The following is a 14,367-nucleotide window of genomic DNA, read 5'->3' as shown; positions in this document are numbered from 1 at the left end:
TCTCTCTATAGTAACTCAGCTCTATAGTTATCATATAACAGTCCATAGCATATCATGGGTTGATACATTTGATTTCCATTGATAATTTTTGTGTGATTTTGTTGTCAGCACTTTCAACTATGTAAAGAAAAAAGTATTTAATAAGAATATTTCATTCATTCAGATCTAGGATGTCTTAATTTTTTTGAGCAGTGTATATAGTGCCAACTGATCAAGAACTTGACTGGCCTGCACCCCATCGAACACCTTTGGGATGAATTGGAACACGAGATCGGTATGGAAGAACTGAGCCCTGACCTCAGGCCTAATCGCCCAGCATCAATCGATCAATCTAAAACCCCAAACAGCAAGCAATGCAGATGTAGAAGCACGGTGGCTAGGAAAAACTCCCTAGAAAGGCAGGAACCTATGATAAAACCTAGAGAGGAACCAGGCTATGAGGGGTGGCCAGTCCTCTACTGGCTGGACTGGGTAGACCAGAGGAACCAGGCTCTGAGGGGTGACCAGTCCTCTACTGGCTGTACTGGGTAGACCAGAGGAACCAGGCTCTGAGGGGTGACCAGTCCTCTACTGGCTGTATTGGGTAGACCAGAGGAACCAGGCTCTGAGGGGTGACCAGTCCTCTACTGGCTGTACTGGGTAGACCAGAGGAACCAGGCTCTGAGGGGTGACCAGTCCTCTACTGGCTGTACTGGGTAGACCAGAGGAACCAGGCTCTGAGGGGTGATCAGTCCTCTTCTGGCTATACTGGGTAGAGAGGAACCAGGCTCTGAGGGGTGACCAGTCCTCTTCTGGCTGTACTGGATGGAGATTATAACAGAACATGGCCAAGATGCTCAAATGTTCATAGATGACCAGCAGGGTCAAATAATAATAATCACAGTGGTTGTCGAGGGTGCAACAGGTCAGCTGGCTTTTCATGGCTTTTCATAGCCGATCATTCAGAGTATCTCTACCGCTCCTGCTGTCTCTAGAGAGTTGAAACCAGCAGGTCTGGGACAGGTAGTTTAACTTTCCACCTTCTCCACTACTGTCCCGTCGATGTGGATAGCGGGGTGCACCCTCTGCTGTTACCTGAAGTCCACGATCACCTCCTTTGTTTTGTTGACGTTGAGTGTGAGGTTATTTTCCTGACACCACACTCCAAGTGCCCTCATCTTCTCCCTGTAGGCCGTCTCGTCGTTGTTGGTAATCAAGCCTACCACTGTAGTGTCGTCTGCAAACTTGAAGATTGAGTTGGAAGCAAATTGTAGGTCTAGGTGATACAATCCTTGACTAGTCTCTCAAAGCACTTCATGATGAAGTGCTACGCGGCGATAGTAATTTAGCTCAGTTACCTTAGCTTTCTTGGGAACAGGAACAATGGTGGCCCTCTCTGCGCATGCTCTGAGGGCGCGGCTGGGGATGCCGTCTGGGCCTGCAGCCTTGCGAGGGTTAACACGTTGAAATGTTTGACTCACATTGGCCGCGGTGAAGGAGAGTCCGCATGTTTTGGTAGCGGGCCGTGTCAGTGGCACTGTATTGTTCTCAAAACGAGCAAAGATGTTGTTTTAATTTGTCTGGGAGCAAGACGCCGGCCGGCTTTCTTTTTGTAATCCGTGATTGACCGTAGACCCTGCCACATACCTCATGTCTGAGCCGTTGAATTGCGACTCAAATTTGTCTCTATACGAGAGAGAGAGAGAGAGAGAGAGAGAGAGAGAGAGAGAGAGAGAGAGAGAGAGAGAGAGAGAGAGAGAGAGAGAGAGAGAGAGAGAGAGAGAGAGAGAGAGAGAGAGAGAGAGAGAGAGAGAGAGAGAGAGAGAGAGAGAGAGAGAGAGAGAGAGAGAGAGAGAGAGAGAGAGAGAGAGAGAGAGAGAGAGAGAGAGAGAGAGAGAGAGAGAGAGAGAGAGAGAGAGAGAGAGAGAGAGAGAGAGAGAGAGAGAGAGAGAGAGAGAGAGAGAGAGAGAGAGAGAGAGAGAGAGAGAGAGAGAGAGAGAGAGAGAGCTAATGCTCTTGTGGCAGAATGGAAGCAAGTCCCCACAGCAATGTTCCAACATCTAGTGGAAAGCCCTCCCAGAAGAGTGGAGGCTGATTTTGGAATGAGAAGCTGTCCACATACTTTTGGTCATGTAGTGTATCTACCTACTGTTAGATAATAGCAGGTGTCCACATACTTTTGGTCATGTAGTGTACATATCTCATCATTCAATGATTATTTAATTATCACTATCTCACTATCTTTGTTTTATTTTTACACCAGATGGACTCAAAGAAGAACTGAGTAAGTTGTTTGTCTGTCTGCATTGTCATGTTAAGGTTTACTCACCAACATGTGTGTTCTGACTATCTGTTCTTGTCCTCAGGGAAGGCTAAAGAGAACATCCAATCCCTCTCCACCTCTCCAGGAGGTCAACGGGAAACACAGAATCCTTCCCAAAGTAATCGCAGTCTTTATGATTCTAATGTTTCCTACAATTACTGGTCAGGTTATTATATCTATCTTTCTCTCTCTCTGTCTGGTCAGTTTATTCTGATGTTGTTCCTTTCTATCTTTAATAGAGTCTGAGAGGATTGAAGGGATGGAGTCTTTACCTGGTTCAGGGAGGAAGTCTGCTCCTGAGAAGGAGATGGAGTCTTTACCTGGTTCAGGGAGGAAGTCTGCTCCTGAGATGGAGATGGAGTCTTTACCTGGTTCAGGGAGGAAGTCTGCTCCTGAGATGGAGATGGAGTCTTTACCTGGTTCAGGGAGGAAGTCTGCTCCTGAGATGGAGATGGAGTCTTTACCTGGTTCAGGGAGGAAGTCTGTTCCTGAGAAGGAGATGGAGTCTTTACCTGGTTCAGGGAGGAAGTCTGTTCCTGAGAAGGAGATGGAGTCTTTACCTGGTTCAGGGAGGAAGTCTGCTCCTGAGAAGGAGATGGAGTCTTTACCTGGTTCAGGGAGGAAATCTGCTCCTGGTTCAGGGAGGAAGTCTGTTCCTGAGAAGGAGATGGAGTCTTTACCTGGTTCAGGGAGGAAATCTGCTCCTGAGAAGGAGATGGAGTCTTTACCTGGTTCAGGGAGGAAGTCTGCTCCTGGTTCAGGGAGGAAGTCTGTTCCTGAGAAGGAGATGGAGTCTTTACCTGGTTCAGGGAGGAAATCTGCTCCTGGTTCAGGGAGGAAGTCTGCTCCTGAGATGGAGATGGAGTCTTTACCTGGTCCAGGGAGGAAGTCTGCTCCTGGTTCAGGGAGGAAGTCTGCTCCTGGTTCAGGGAGGAAGTCTTCTCCTGGTTCAGGGAGGAAGTCTGCTCCTGAGATGGAGATGGAGTCTTTACCTGGTTCAGGGAGGAAGTCTGCTCTTGGTTCAGGGAGGAAGTCTTTACCTGGTTCAGGGTCTTTACCTGAGAAGAAGCCTTTACTGGGTCCTCGACCACAGAATGATAATCTGTAACTACAGATAGAGAGACTATAACTATAGAGCTGAGTTACTATAGAGAGACTATAACTATAGAGCTAAGTTACTATTGAGAGACTATAACTATAGAGCTAAGTTACTATTGAGAGACTATAACTATAGAGCTGAGTTACTATAGAGAGACTATAACTATAGAGCTGAGTTACTATAGAGAGACTATAACTATAGAGCTGAGTTACTGTAGAGAGACTATAACTTTCTATAGAGACCTAACCCACCTAACAAAGCTGAGTTTCTGAGTATATAACTGAGTGAAATGAATCTTGGTAAGACAAAGTCATCTGATAAAGGTGTTAGTCAGTTCTCTATAATCCACTTTCAGTAGTTACTTCTTTACTTGTTGAAGTTTTACTACCCATGTCTGTTATGGGTTTATATCCATTTCCTGGTTATTCTATATATGTTTTCCCCATAAACAATGTCTTTCTGATCCCCCTCAGGAACTGAGTTGAATTGAATGGAATGATGGACTAATGTCTCCTGTTACAGACTCTCTTATGTCCAGTACCTGATCATCAGGTATATCCAACCAGACCACAGGACTAATGTCTCCTGTTACAGACTCTCTTATGTCCAGTACCTGATCATCAGGTATATCAACCAGACCACAGGACTAATGTCTCCTGTTACAGACTCTCTTATGTCCAGTACCTGATCATCAGCTATATCAACCAGACCACAGGACTAATGTCTCCTGTTACAGACTCTCTTATGTCCAGTACCTGATCATCAGGTATATCAACCAGACCACAGGACTAATGTCTCCTGTTACAGACTCTCTTATGTCCAGTACCTTATAATCAGGTATATCAACCAGACCACAGGACTAATGTCTCCTGTTAGAATCTGTTACAGACTCTCTTATGTCCAGTACCTGATCATCAGGTATATCAACCAGACCACAGGACTAATGTCTCCTGTTACAGACTCTCTTATGTCCAGTACCTGATCATCAGCTATATCAACCAGACCACAGGACTAATGTCTCCTGTTACAGACTCTCTTATGTCCAGTACCTGATCATCAGCTATATCAACCAGACCACAGGACTAATGTCTCCTGTTAGAATCTGTTACAGACTCTCTTATGTCCAGTACCTGATCATCAGGTATATCAACCAGACCACAGGACTAATGTCTCCTGTTACAGACTCTCTTATGTCCAGTACCTGATCATCAGGTATATCAACCAGACCACAGGACTAATGTCTCCTGTTACAGACTCTCTTATGTCCAGTACCTGATCATCAGCTATATCAACCAGACCACAGGACTAATGTCTCCTGTTACAGACTCTCTTATGTCCAGTACCTGATCATCAGGTATATCAACCAGACCACAGGACTAATGTCTCCTGTTACAGACTCTCTTATGTCCAGTACCTGATCATCAGCTATATCAACCAGACCACAGGACTAATGTCTCCTGTTACAGACTCTCTTATGTCCAGTACCTGATCATCAGGCATATCAACCAGACCACAGGACTAATGTCTCCTGTTAGAATCTGTTATAGACTCTCTTATGTCCAGTACCTGATCATCAGGCATATCAACCAGACCACAGGACTAATGTCTCCTGTTAGAATCTGTTATAGACTCTCTTATGTCCAGTACCTGATCATCAGGTATATCAACCAGACCACAGGACTAATGTCTCCTGTTACAGACTCTCTTATGTCCAGTACCTGATCATCAGCTATATCAACCAGACCACAGGACTAATGTCTCCTGTTACAGACTCTCTTATGTCCAGTACCTGATCATCAGGTATATCAACAAGACCACAGGACTAATGTCTCCTGTTACAGACTCTCTTATGTCCAGTACCTGATCATCAGGTATATCAACCAGACCACAGGACTAATGTCTCCTGTTACAGACTCTCTTATGTCCAGTACCTGATCATCAGGTATATCAACCAGACCACAGGACTGATGTCTCCTGTTACAGACTCTCTTATGTCCAGTACCTGATCATCAGGTATATCAACCAGACCACAGGACTAATGTCTCCTGTTACAGACTCTCTTATGTCCAGTACCTGATAATCAGGTATATCAACCAGACCACAGGACTAATGTCTCCTGTTACAGACTCTCTTATGTCCAGTACCTGATAATCAGGTATATCAACCAGACCACCGGACTAATGTCTGTCAGCTTCTATTGTAGCTTCAACCTGTCCGCTTCTATTGTAGCTTCAACCTGTCAGCTTCTATCGTAGCTTCAACCTGTCAGCTTCTATTGTAGCTTCAACCTGTCAGCTTCTATTGTAGCTTCAACCTGTCAGCTTCTGTTGTAGCTTCAACCTGTCAGCTTCTATTGTAGCTTCAACCTGTCAGCTTCTATTGTAGCTTCAACCTGTCAGCTTCTATTGTAGCTTCAACCTGTCAGCTTCTATTGTAGCTTCAACCTGTCAGCTACTATTGTAGCTTCAACCTGTCAGCTTCTATTGTAGCTTCAACCTGTCAGCTTCTGTTGTAGCTTCAACCTGTCAGCTTCTATTGTAGCTTCAACCTGTCAGCTTCTGTTGTAGCTTCAACCTGTCAGCTTCAACCTGTCAGCTTCTATTGTAGCTTCACCCTGTCAGCTTCTATTGTAGCTTCACCCTGTCAGCTTCTATTGTAGCTTCACTCTGTCAGCTTCTATTGTAGCTTCACCCTGTCAGCTTCTGTTTTAAATCTTCAGGAGTTTGGTGTTGTATTTACTATGAATTCCTGAATCTTTAGGGTTGTCAATAATTTAGACCTCTACCCTTTTTGAGAAAATAAATATTTTAATCAGATCAAGAGCTCAGTATTTTAATTATGTATTTATACAGTCATTATTATCTTTATCAAGGGTGTCTATAATTCCAGACCCCACTGTATTTGATGTTTTTATACAGTCATTATTATCTTTATCAAGGGTGTCTATAATTCCAGACCCCACTGTATATTATATATTGATGTATTTATACAGTCATTATTATCTTTATCAAGGGTGTCTATAATTCCAGACCCCACTGTATATTATATATTGATGTATTTATACAGTCATTATTATCTTTATCAAGGGTGTCTATAATTCCAGACCCACTGTATATTATATATTGATGTATTTATACAGTCATTATTATCTTTATCAAGGGTGTCTATAATTCCAGACCCCACTGTATATTATATATTGATGTATTTATACAGTCATTATTATCTTTATCAAGGGTGTCTATAATTCCAGACCCCACTGTATATTATATATTGATGTATTTATACAGTCATTATTATCTTTATCAAGGGTGTCTATAATTCCAGACCCACTGTATATTATATATTGATGTATTTAATACAGTCATTATTATCTTTATCAAGGGTGTCTATAATTCCAGACCCCACTGTATATTATATATTGATGTATTTATACAGTCATTATTATCTTTATCAAGGGTGTCTATAATTCCAGACCCCACTGTATATTATATATTGATGTATTTTATACAGTCATTATTATCTTTATCAAGGGTGTCTATAATTCCAGACCCCACTGTATATTATATATTGATGTATTTATACAGTCATTATTATCTTTATCAAGGGTGTCTATAATTCCAGACCCCACTGTATATTATATATTGATGTATTTTATACAGTCATTATTATCTTTATCAGGGGTGTCTATAATTCCAGACCCCACTGTATATTATATATTGATGTATTTATACAGTCATTATTATCTTTATCAGGGGTGTCTATAATTCCAGACCCCACTGTATATTATATATTGATGTATTTATACAGTCATTATTATCTTTATCAGGGGTGTCTATAATTCCAGACCCACTGTATATTATATATTGATGTATTTTATACAGTCATTATTATCTTTATCAAGGGTGTCTATAATTCCAGACCCACTGTATATTATATATTGATCATGTATATACAGTTGAATGGTATTTTCCATGTATTGATGATTTCTTGTTTTACTAAACTAGGACATCATTGTGTCAGAACGTAACTCCAGTGTAATATTTTAACATTATTGAATGTTACTAGGTAGTGTCACTGTTTCCTTGGTAACCTGTGGTAGAGACATTGTAGGTAGTGTCACTGTTTCCTTGGTGACCTGTGGTAGAGACATTATAGGTAGTGTTACTGTTTCCTTGGTGACCTGTGGTAGAGACATTGTAGGTCGTGTTACTGTTTCCTTGGTGACCTGTGGTAGAGACATTATAGGTAGTGTTACTGTTTCCTTGGTGACCTGTGGTAGAGACATTATAGGTAGTGTTACTGTTTCCTTGGTGACCTGTGGTAGAGACATTATAGGTAGTGTTACTGTTTCCTTGGTGACCTATGGTAGAGACATTATAGGTAGTGGTAGAGACATTATAGGTAGTGTTACTGTTTCCTTGGTGACCTGTGGTAGAGACATTGTAGGTAGTGTCACTGTTTCCTTGGTGACCTGTGGTAGAGACATTATAGGTAGTGTTACTGTTTCCTTGGTGACCTGTGGTAGAGACATTGTAGGTTGTGTTACTGTTTCCTTGGTGACCTGTGGTAGAGACATTATAGGTAGTGGTAGAGACATTATAGGTAGTGTTACTGTTTCCTTTGTGACCTGTGGTAGAGACATTGTAGGTAGTGTCACTGTTTCCTTGGTGACCTGTGGTAGAGACATTATAGGTAGTGTTACTGTTTCCTTGGTGACCTGTGGTAGAGACATTGTAGGTTGTGTTACTGTTTCCTTGGTGACCTGTGGTAGAGACATTATAGGTAGTGGTAGAGACATTATAGGTAGTGTTACTGTTTCCTTGGTGACCTGTGGTAGAGACATTATAGGTAGTGTTACTGTTTCCTTGGTGACCTGTGGTAGAGACATTGTCCTCCAGGTATCAGGTTTTGTTCTTAGACTCACTGGCGTTCAACGAACAGGTTACTATCTACACTGTGTTGATCTACTGTAGGTCTCCTTGATAATGGAGACAGGTCATCAGTCTGTTTATATAGAGCTATAGAGACAGTAACCTGTTTGTTGAACTGTCTACACTGTGTTGAACTACTGTAGGTCTCCTTGATAATGGGTTCCAACATATCATCGGCAGAACAAGAACAGTTCAGTATTGTTGAAGTTAACAGAACATCTTATTGAACATGTGACTAGTGGCCCTGTCATTAACCGGTCTTGTTATGATGTCATCATTATTGAACATGTGACTGGTGGGAACAAAGTGTCTCTGTCATTCTGACTGAACACTTCAAGCTGTTCAGGGACAATGGAGACGTCTCTTCCTCATCAGGACACTTATTAGTAGTGTCATTGGGGAGGATATTCCTTCTGTTTCTATCAGCTACGGAGACAATCATCAGGAGACAGGTCATCAGTCTCTTATATAGAGTTATGGAGACAGGTCATTAGTCTGTTATATAGAGCTATGGAGACATGTCATCAGTCTGTTATATAGAGCTATGGAGACAGGTCATCAGTCTGTTATATAGAGCTATGGAGACAGGTCATCAGTCTGTTATAGAGAGCTATGGAGACAGGTCATCAGTCTGTTATATAGAGTTATGGAGACAGGTCATTAGTCTGTTATATAGAGCTATGGAGACAGGTCATCAGTCTGTTATATAGAGCTATGGAGACAGGTCATCAGTCTGTTATATAGAGCTATGGAGAGATTGGTCAACAGGTTCAGGGGATTGATGATGATTGGTCAACAGGTTCAGTGGATTGATGCTGATTGGTCAACAGGTTCAGTGGATTGATGATGATTGGTCAACAGGTTCAGTGGATTGATGCTGATTGGTCAACAGGTTCAGTGTATTAATGATGATTGGTCAACAGGTTCAGTGGATTGATGATGATTGGTCAACAGGTTCAGTGGATTGATGATGATTGGTCAACAGGTTCAGTGGATTGATGCTGATTGGTCAACAGGTTCAGGGGATTGATGATGATTGGTCAACAGGTTCAGTGGATTGATGCTGATTGGTCAACAGGTTCAGTGGCTTGATGCTGATTGGTCAACAGGTTCAGGGGATTGATGATGATTGGTCAACAGGTTCAGTGGATTGATGCTGATTGGTCAACAGGTTCAGTGTATTAATGATGATTGGTCAACAGGTTCAGTGGATTGATGCTGATTGGTCAACAGGTGCAGTGGATTGATGCTGATTGGTCAACAGGTTCAGTGGATTGATGCTGATTGGTCAACAGGTTCAGTGGATTGATGCATGTTGAATGTATTACTATTGGATAACTGACTGGTTTTAAATCAACAGGGTCTAAAATAACCCGTCAGTATGTACAGTTACAAGCAGAAGGCCTTGATGTATTTAATCCACTAATAATGACCATGTTCATTTAAGGTAAAAACATCTCTACATTTAGTATGTTGATCATCAACAAGGTTTATTTGAGCTATGGTCAGCGCCATTTTAAATTGCCATAGTAACGACTGACGGCTGGAATCAGCAAAGTGTCTGGTGTTGAGTTTTCACCCAGAGAGTCGAAGATAGAGGGTGATGGCTCCTCTACACTAGATAGAGGGTGATGGCTCCTCTACACTAGATAGAGGGTGATGGCTCCTCTACACTAGATAGAGGGTGATGGCTCCTCTACACTAGATAGAGGGTGATGGCTCCTCTACACTAGATAGAGGGTGATGGCTCCTCTACACTAGATAGAGGGTGATGGCTCCTCTACACTAGATAGAGGGTGATGGCTCCTCTACACTAGATAGAGGGTGATGGCTCCTCTACACTAGATAGAGGGTGATGGCTCCTCTACACTAGATAGAGGGTGATGGCTCCTCTACACTAGATAGAGGGTGATGGCTCCTCTACACTAGATAGAGGGTGATGCCTCCTCGACACTAGATAGAGGGTGATGGCTCCTCTACACTAGATAGAGGGTGATGGCTCCTCTACACTAGATAGAGGGTGATGGCTCCTCTACACTAGATAGAGGGTGATGCCTGTCAGGATGGGACCTTGCATTGAGAGCTGTTTGTCCAGCTGAACGTCTCGCCATTTGTCGAAGGTAAATATTGTCAAGCAGTTTTAGAATCCTGACGTTATTATCGATCGATAAATATATCATGTATATCAATACATATCGATTGCATCTATTAGTAGATCAGATCAATAACAAATAGCATTGTAACACAATGTTCCATAGGCTACACTAGAAAACATTCTTTATGGGATTAATTCACATGAAATGTGTATTGATGACATCTTTGAGGTTACTGATGGTTATAGTATTTACATATTCATTAGTGATGCTATGATGCTGTCCTTCATAATGGTTACTGATGCTACTGTTATTTACATATTCATTAGTGATGCTGTCCTTCATAATGGTTACTGATGCTACTGTTATTTACATATTCATTAGTGATGCTGTCCTTCATAATGGTTACTGATGCTACTGTTATTTACATATTCATTAGTGATGCTGTCCTTCATAATGGTTACTGATGCTACTGTTATTTACATATTCATTAGTGATGCTATCCTTCATAATGGTTACTGATGCTACTGTTATTTACATATTTATTAGTGATGCTGTCCTTCATAATGGTTACTGATGCTACTGTTATTTACATATTCATTAGTGATGCTGTCCTTCATAATGGTTACTGATGCTACTGTTATTTACATATTCATTAGTGATGCTATCCTTCATAATGGTTACTGATGGTTATAGTATATACATATTCATTAGTGATGCTGTCCTTCATAATGGTTACTGATGCTACTGTTATTTACATATTCATTAGTGATGCTATCCTTCATAATGGTTACTGATGCTACTGTTATTTACATATTCATTAGTGATGCTGTCCTTCATAATGGTTACTGATGCTACTGTTATTTACATATTCATTAGTGATGCTGTCCTTCATAATGGTTACTGATGCAACTGTTATTTACATATTCATTAGTGATGCTGTCCTTCATAATGGTTACTGATGCTACTGTTATTTACATATTCATTAGTGATGCTGTCCTTCATAATGGTTACTGATGCTACTGTTATTTACATATTCATTAGTGATGCTATCCTTCATAATGGTTACTGATGCTACTGTGATTTACATATTCATTAGTGATGCTGTCCTTCATAATGGTTACTGATGCTACTGTTATTTACATATTCATTAGTGATGCTATCCTTCATAATGGTTACTGATGCTACTGTTATTTACATATTCATTAGTGATGCTGTCCTTCATAATGGTTACTGATGCTACTGTTATTTACATATTCATTAGTGATGCTGTCCTTCATAATGGTTACTGATGCAACTGTTATTTACATATTCATTAGTGATGCTGTCCTTCATAATGGTTACTGATGCTACTGTTATTTACATATTCATTAGTGATGCTGTCCTTCATAATGGTTACTGATGCTACTGTTATTTACATATTCATTAGTGATGCTATCCTTCATAATGGTTACTGATGCTACTGTGATTTACATATTCATTAGTGATGCTATCCTTCATAATGCTATCCTCTACTAACACAGAGGACCAGGGGTCCACCCTGCTAACACAGAGGACCAGGGATCCACCCTGCTAACACAGAGGACCAGGGATCCACCCTGCTAACAGAGGACCAGGGATCCACCCTGCTAACACAGAGGACCAGGGGTCCACCCTGCTAACACAGAGGACCAGGGGTCCACCCTGCTAACACAGAGGACCAGGGGTCCACCCTGCTAACACAGAGGACCAGGGGTCCACCCTGCTAACACAGATGACCAGGGGTCCACCCTGCTAACACAGAGGACCAGGGGTCCACCCTGCTAACACAGAGGACCAGGGGTCCACCCTGCTAACACAGAGGACCAGGGGTCCACCCTGCTAACACAGAGGCATGTGTGAAGGCTACCTGTGTCCTCCATAACTTCATGAGGATAGACACATGGACCAGGAGGGGACCAGCAGCTCGCCGCCACGAGGAAAGGTCTGCTGCTCTACAGGATGTTGCCAGGATGGGGGCCAACAGCGTTGCCCGGGAGACCATCTGTGCGCGGGACACCTTCCTCTCCTACTCCCTGGCAACACCTCATAGACTACACTATGCACAAACAAAGGCTCTTTTAAGAGCCACCAACATTGTAATAAAACTGTTTTTTTTTAACCATTCTACTTCAGTGAGGGTGCTGTTCAGGTGTTTGTGGGTGTGTTTCTGTGTTCTGGTAAGGGGGATGGATGTCTGCACAAAACCCAAACAGGCTATTTTAAGAGGGTCAGGTGTATTACTGTGAGCTGTACACCTTTCACCTCCAAAGAAAAGGCAAGAGGAGCAACCATGGAGAATAGTAAGACACTACATTATTATGGATATAGTGTGTGTGTGCATGTTCAGGTTAGGGTGATGTCTGCACAACACCAAAACAGGCTCTTTTATAGACCGGCACAGAAAAGACCCGGTTAGTTTTTCACCGGTTGGTTTGTATTTCTGAATATCCCTTATGCTCGTTCTGGTCTAACGTTCTAAACACGCTTCCTACCGGTGTGGTGATTTCCGGTCAGTCTAGTTGTTATCGACGATATAACGCTACTACCACGATGTCACAGTTTTTACTAGGTGTCTTCAGGACTCTAATTAATATTAATGATGTAAATCGAATTGTTAAAATCAGCCTCCGAGATTCCAGCTAGCGAGAATGGAAAGGGGTTGAAGATGTATACAGGAAGCTACTGTCACGTCCGTCGTTTGAATGACGAGACCAAGGCGCATAGACTTCCACATGTTTATCTAAATGAAACTCACCAACCAAAACAATAAACGACAACCGACCGTGAAGCTACATGCCGAAAACTGCTGTTCACAAATGCTCTCCATCCAACCTCGCTGAGCTCGAGCTGTTTTGCAAGGAGGAATGGGAAAAAATGTCAGTCTCTCCATGTTTAGTGCATAGAGGCAGACCGTCTATCTGCTTGGTCTCTAGGCTAGTTGTCCACGGATAATATTTAATGAAGGTGAAAGCAAAATATTTTCACGACTTCTTTTTTTGAATAGGCAGTGTGAATTAATGTTCATCATTGTTGCTTATCAGGAATATGATGTGCCGAGGACCATGGCAATAGAGGTGTGGTTATAAGGCCTTGTGGGTAATGGGTATCGGGGTTCAAAGGCCACATATAGACTGTTGAATGGCTATTTCTAGAAGCATCAATATCGATGTAACAATGTTAAAATAAGCATTTCTATACATACACTTGTTTTTCTGCCATGAACCTTTATACACCCCTAGGAAACCTTTGTAAGAGCTCAACTCGGGTCATAGAGTCCCCCCAAAATATATTTTTGTTGTTTTTTGTGGCTCAGTCTTATGGCTTGGCACAAATTATCCTATGCATGAATTAAACATAATTCTGCAATCCCCCTGGTGGCCATGGGGTGCTCAGTAGCACCACCAACAGTTGGCTTTTCCCCCAAACGTTGATGATTTTTATAAAATCAAGAATATATTAACATATCCAAACGTTATTTGACATGAAGGTTTAGTAAGGGGTCCTTATTAAATCAAAAGAACACATGTCACATTTAAATAGATATGACGAAAAACACCTTTCAAAAAGTGCACTACTTCAGACATTGAATTGGCATGTGCTGATGCAGTACAGCGTGATGTATGTCCTAATGAATGTACACATCATTCTACACATCAATTAGAATGATAATAGCGAAAATATTGATTTTTAAAAAACGGTTAGGGTTAGTAAAAAAAAACTACAAAATGGCGTCACATTTGTAGTTCACAACTTTTCCGGTTTCTGTAACAAGATTTTATCTGTTACATCAATTATTTAATAGAATCCGACAATATTTACGACATTCAAATGAAAGTAATATTGCGCAAGAATAATTTATGAATAGTTTAAAAAATGTGAAAAATGTCATCAGAAACGTAGTCTATTACGTTACGGGCATTG

General features: G+C 41.6%; 1 protein-coding gene across 5 annotated transcripts in view; it reads left to right on the top strand.

The window, feature by feature from the left end:
• The window catches only part of LOC118965953 (uncharacterized), a 55,646-nt gene extending 43,073 nt beyond the window's left edge, over positions 1–12,573 (top strand). Inside the window, exons 12-16 of one of the 5 annotated variants that reach the window (XR_016482991.1) lie at positions 2,243–2,263; positions 2,346–2,420; positions 2,542–8,784; positions 8,921–8,954; positions 9,057–12,573. Coding sequence is in view for 1 of the 5 variants with exons in the window: in XM_090183249.1 (XP_090039375.1) it covers positions 2,243–2,263; positions 2,346–2,420; positions 2,542–3,410 (965 nt within the window). In the remaining 4 variants the exon portion in view is untranslated. Of the gene's footprint in view, positions 1–2,242; positions 2,264–2,345; positions 2,421–2,541 lie in introns of all 5 variants that reach the window. The other 4 variants (XR_016482989.1, XR_016482990.1, XR_016482992.1 and 1 more) reach the window with 4 other exon arrangements.
• Positions 12,574–14,367: the final 1,794 nt, after the last annotated feature.

Source organism: Oncorhynchus mykiss, chromosome 9 (assembly GCF_057628025.1).
Source record: "Oncorhynchus mykiss isolate SJ-2025 chromosome 9, ASM5762802v1, whole genome shotgun sequence".
Lineage (NCBI taxonomy): Eukaryota > Metazoa > Chordata > Actinopteri > Salmoniformes > Salmonidae > Oncorhynchus > Oncorhynchus mykiss.
This window is presented reverse-complemented; position numbering and strand designations above follow the sequence as displayed.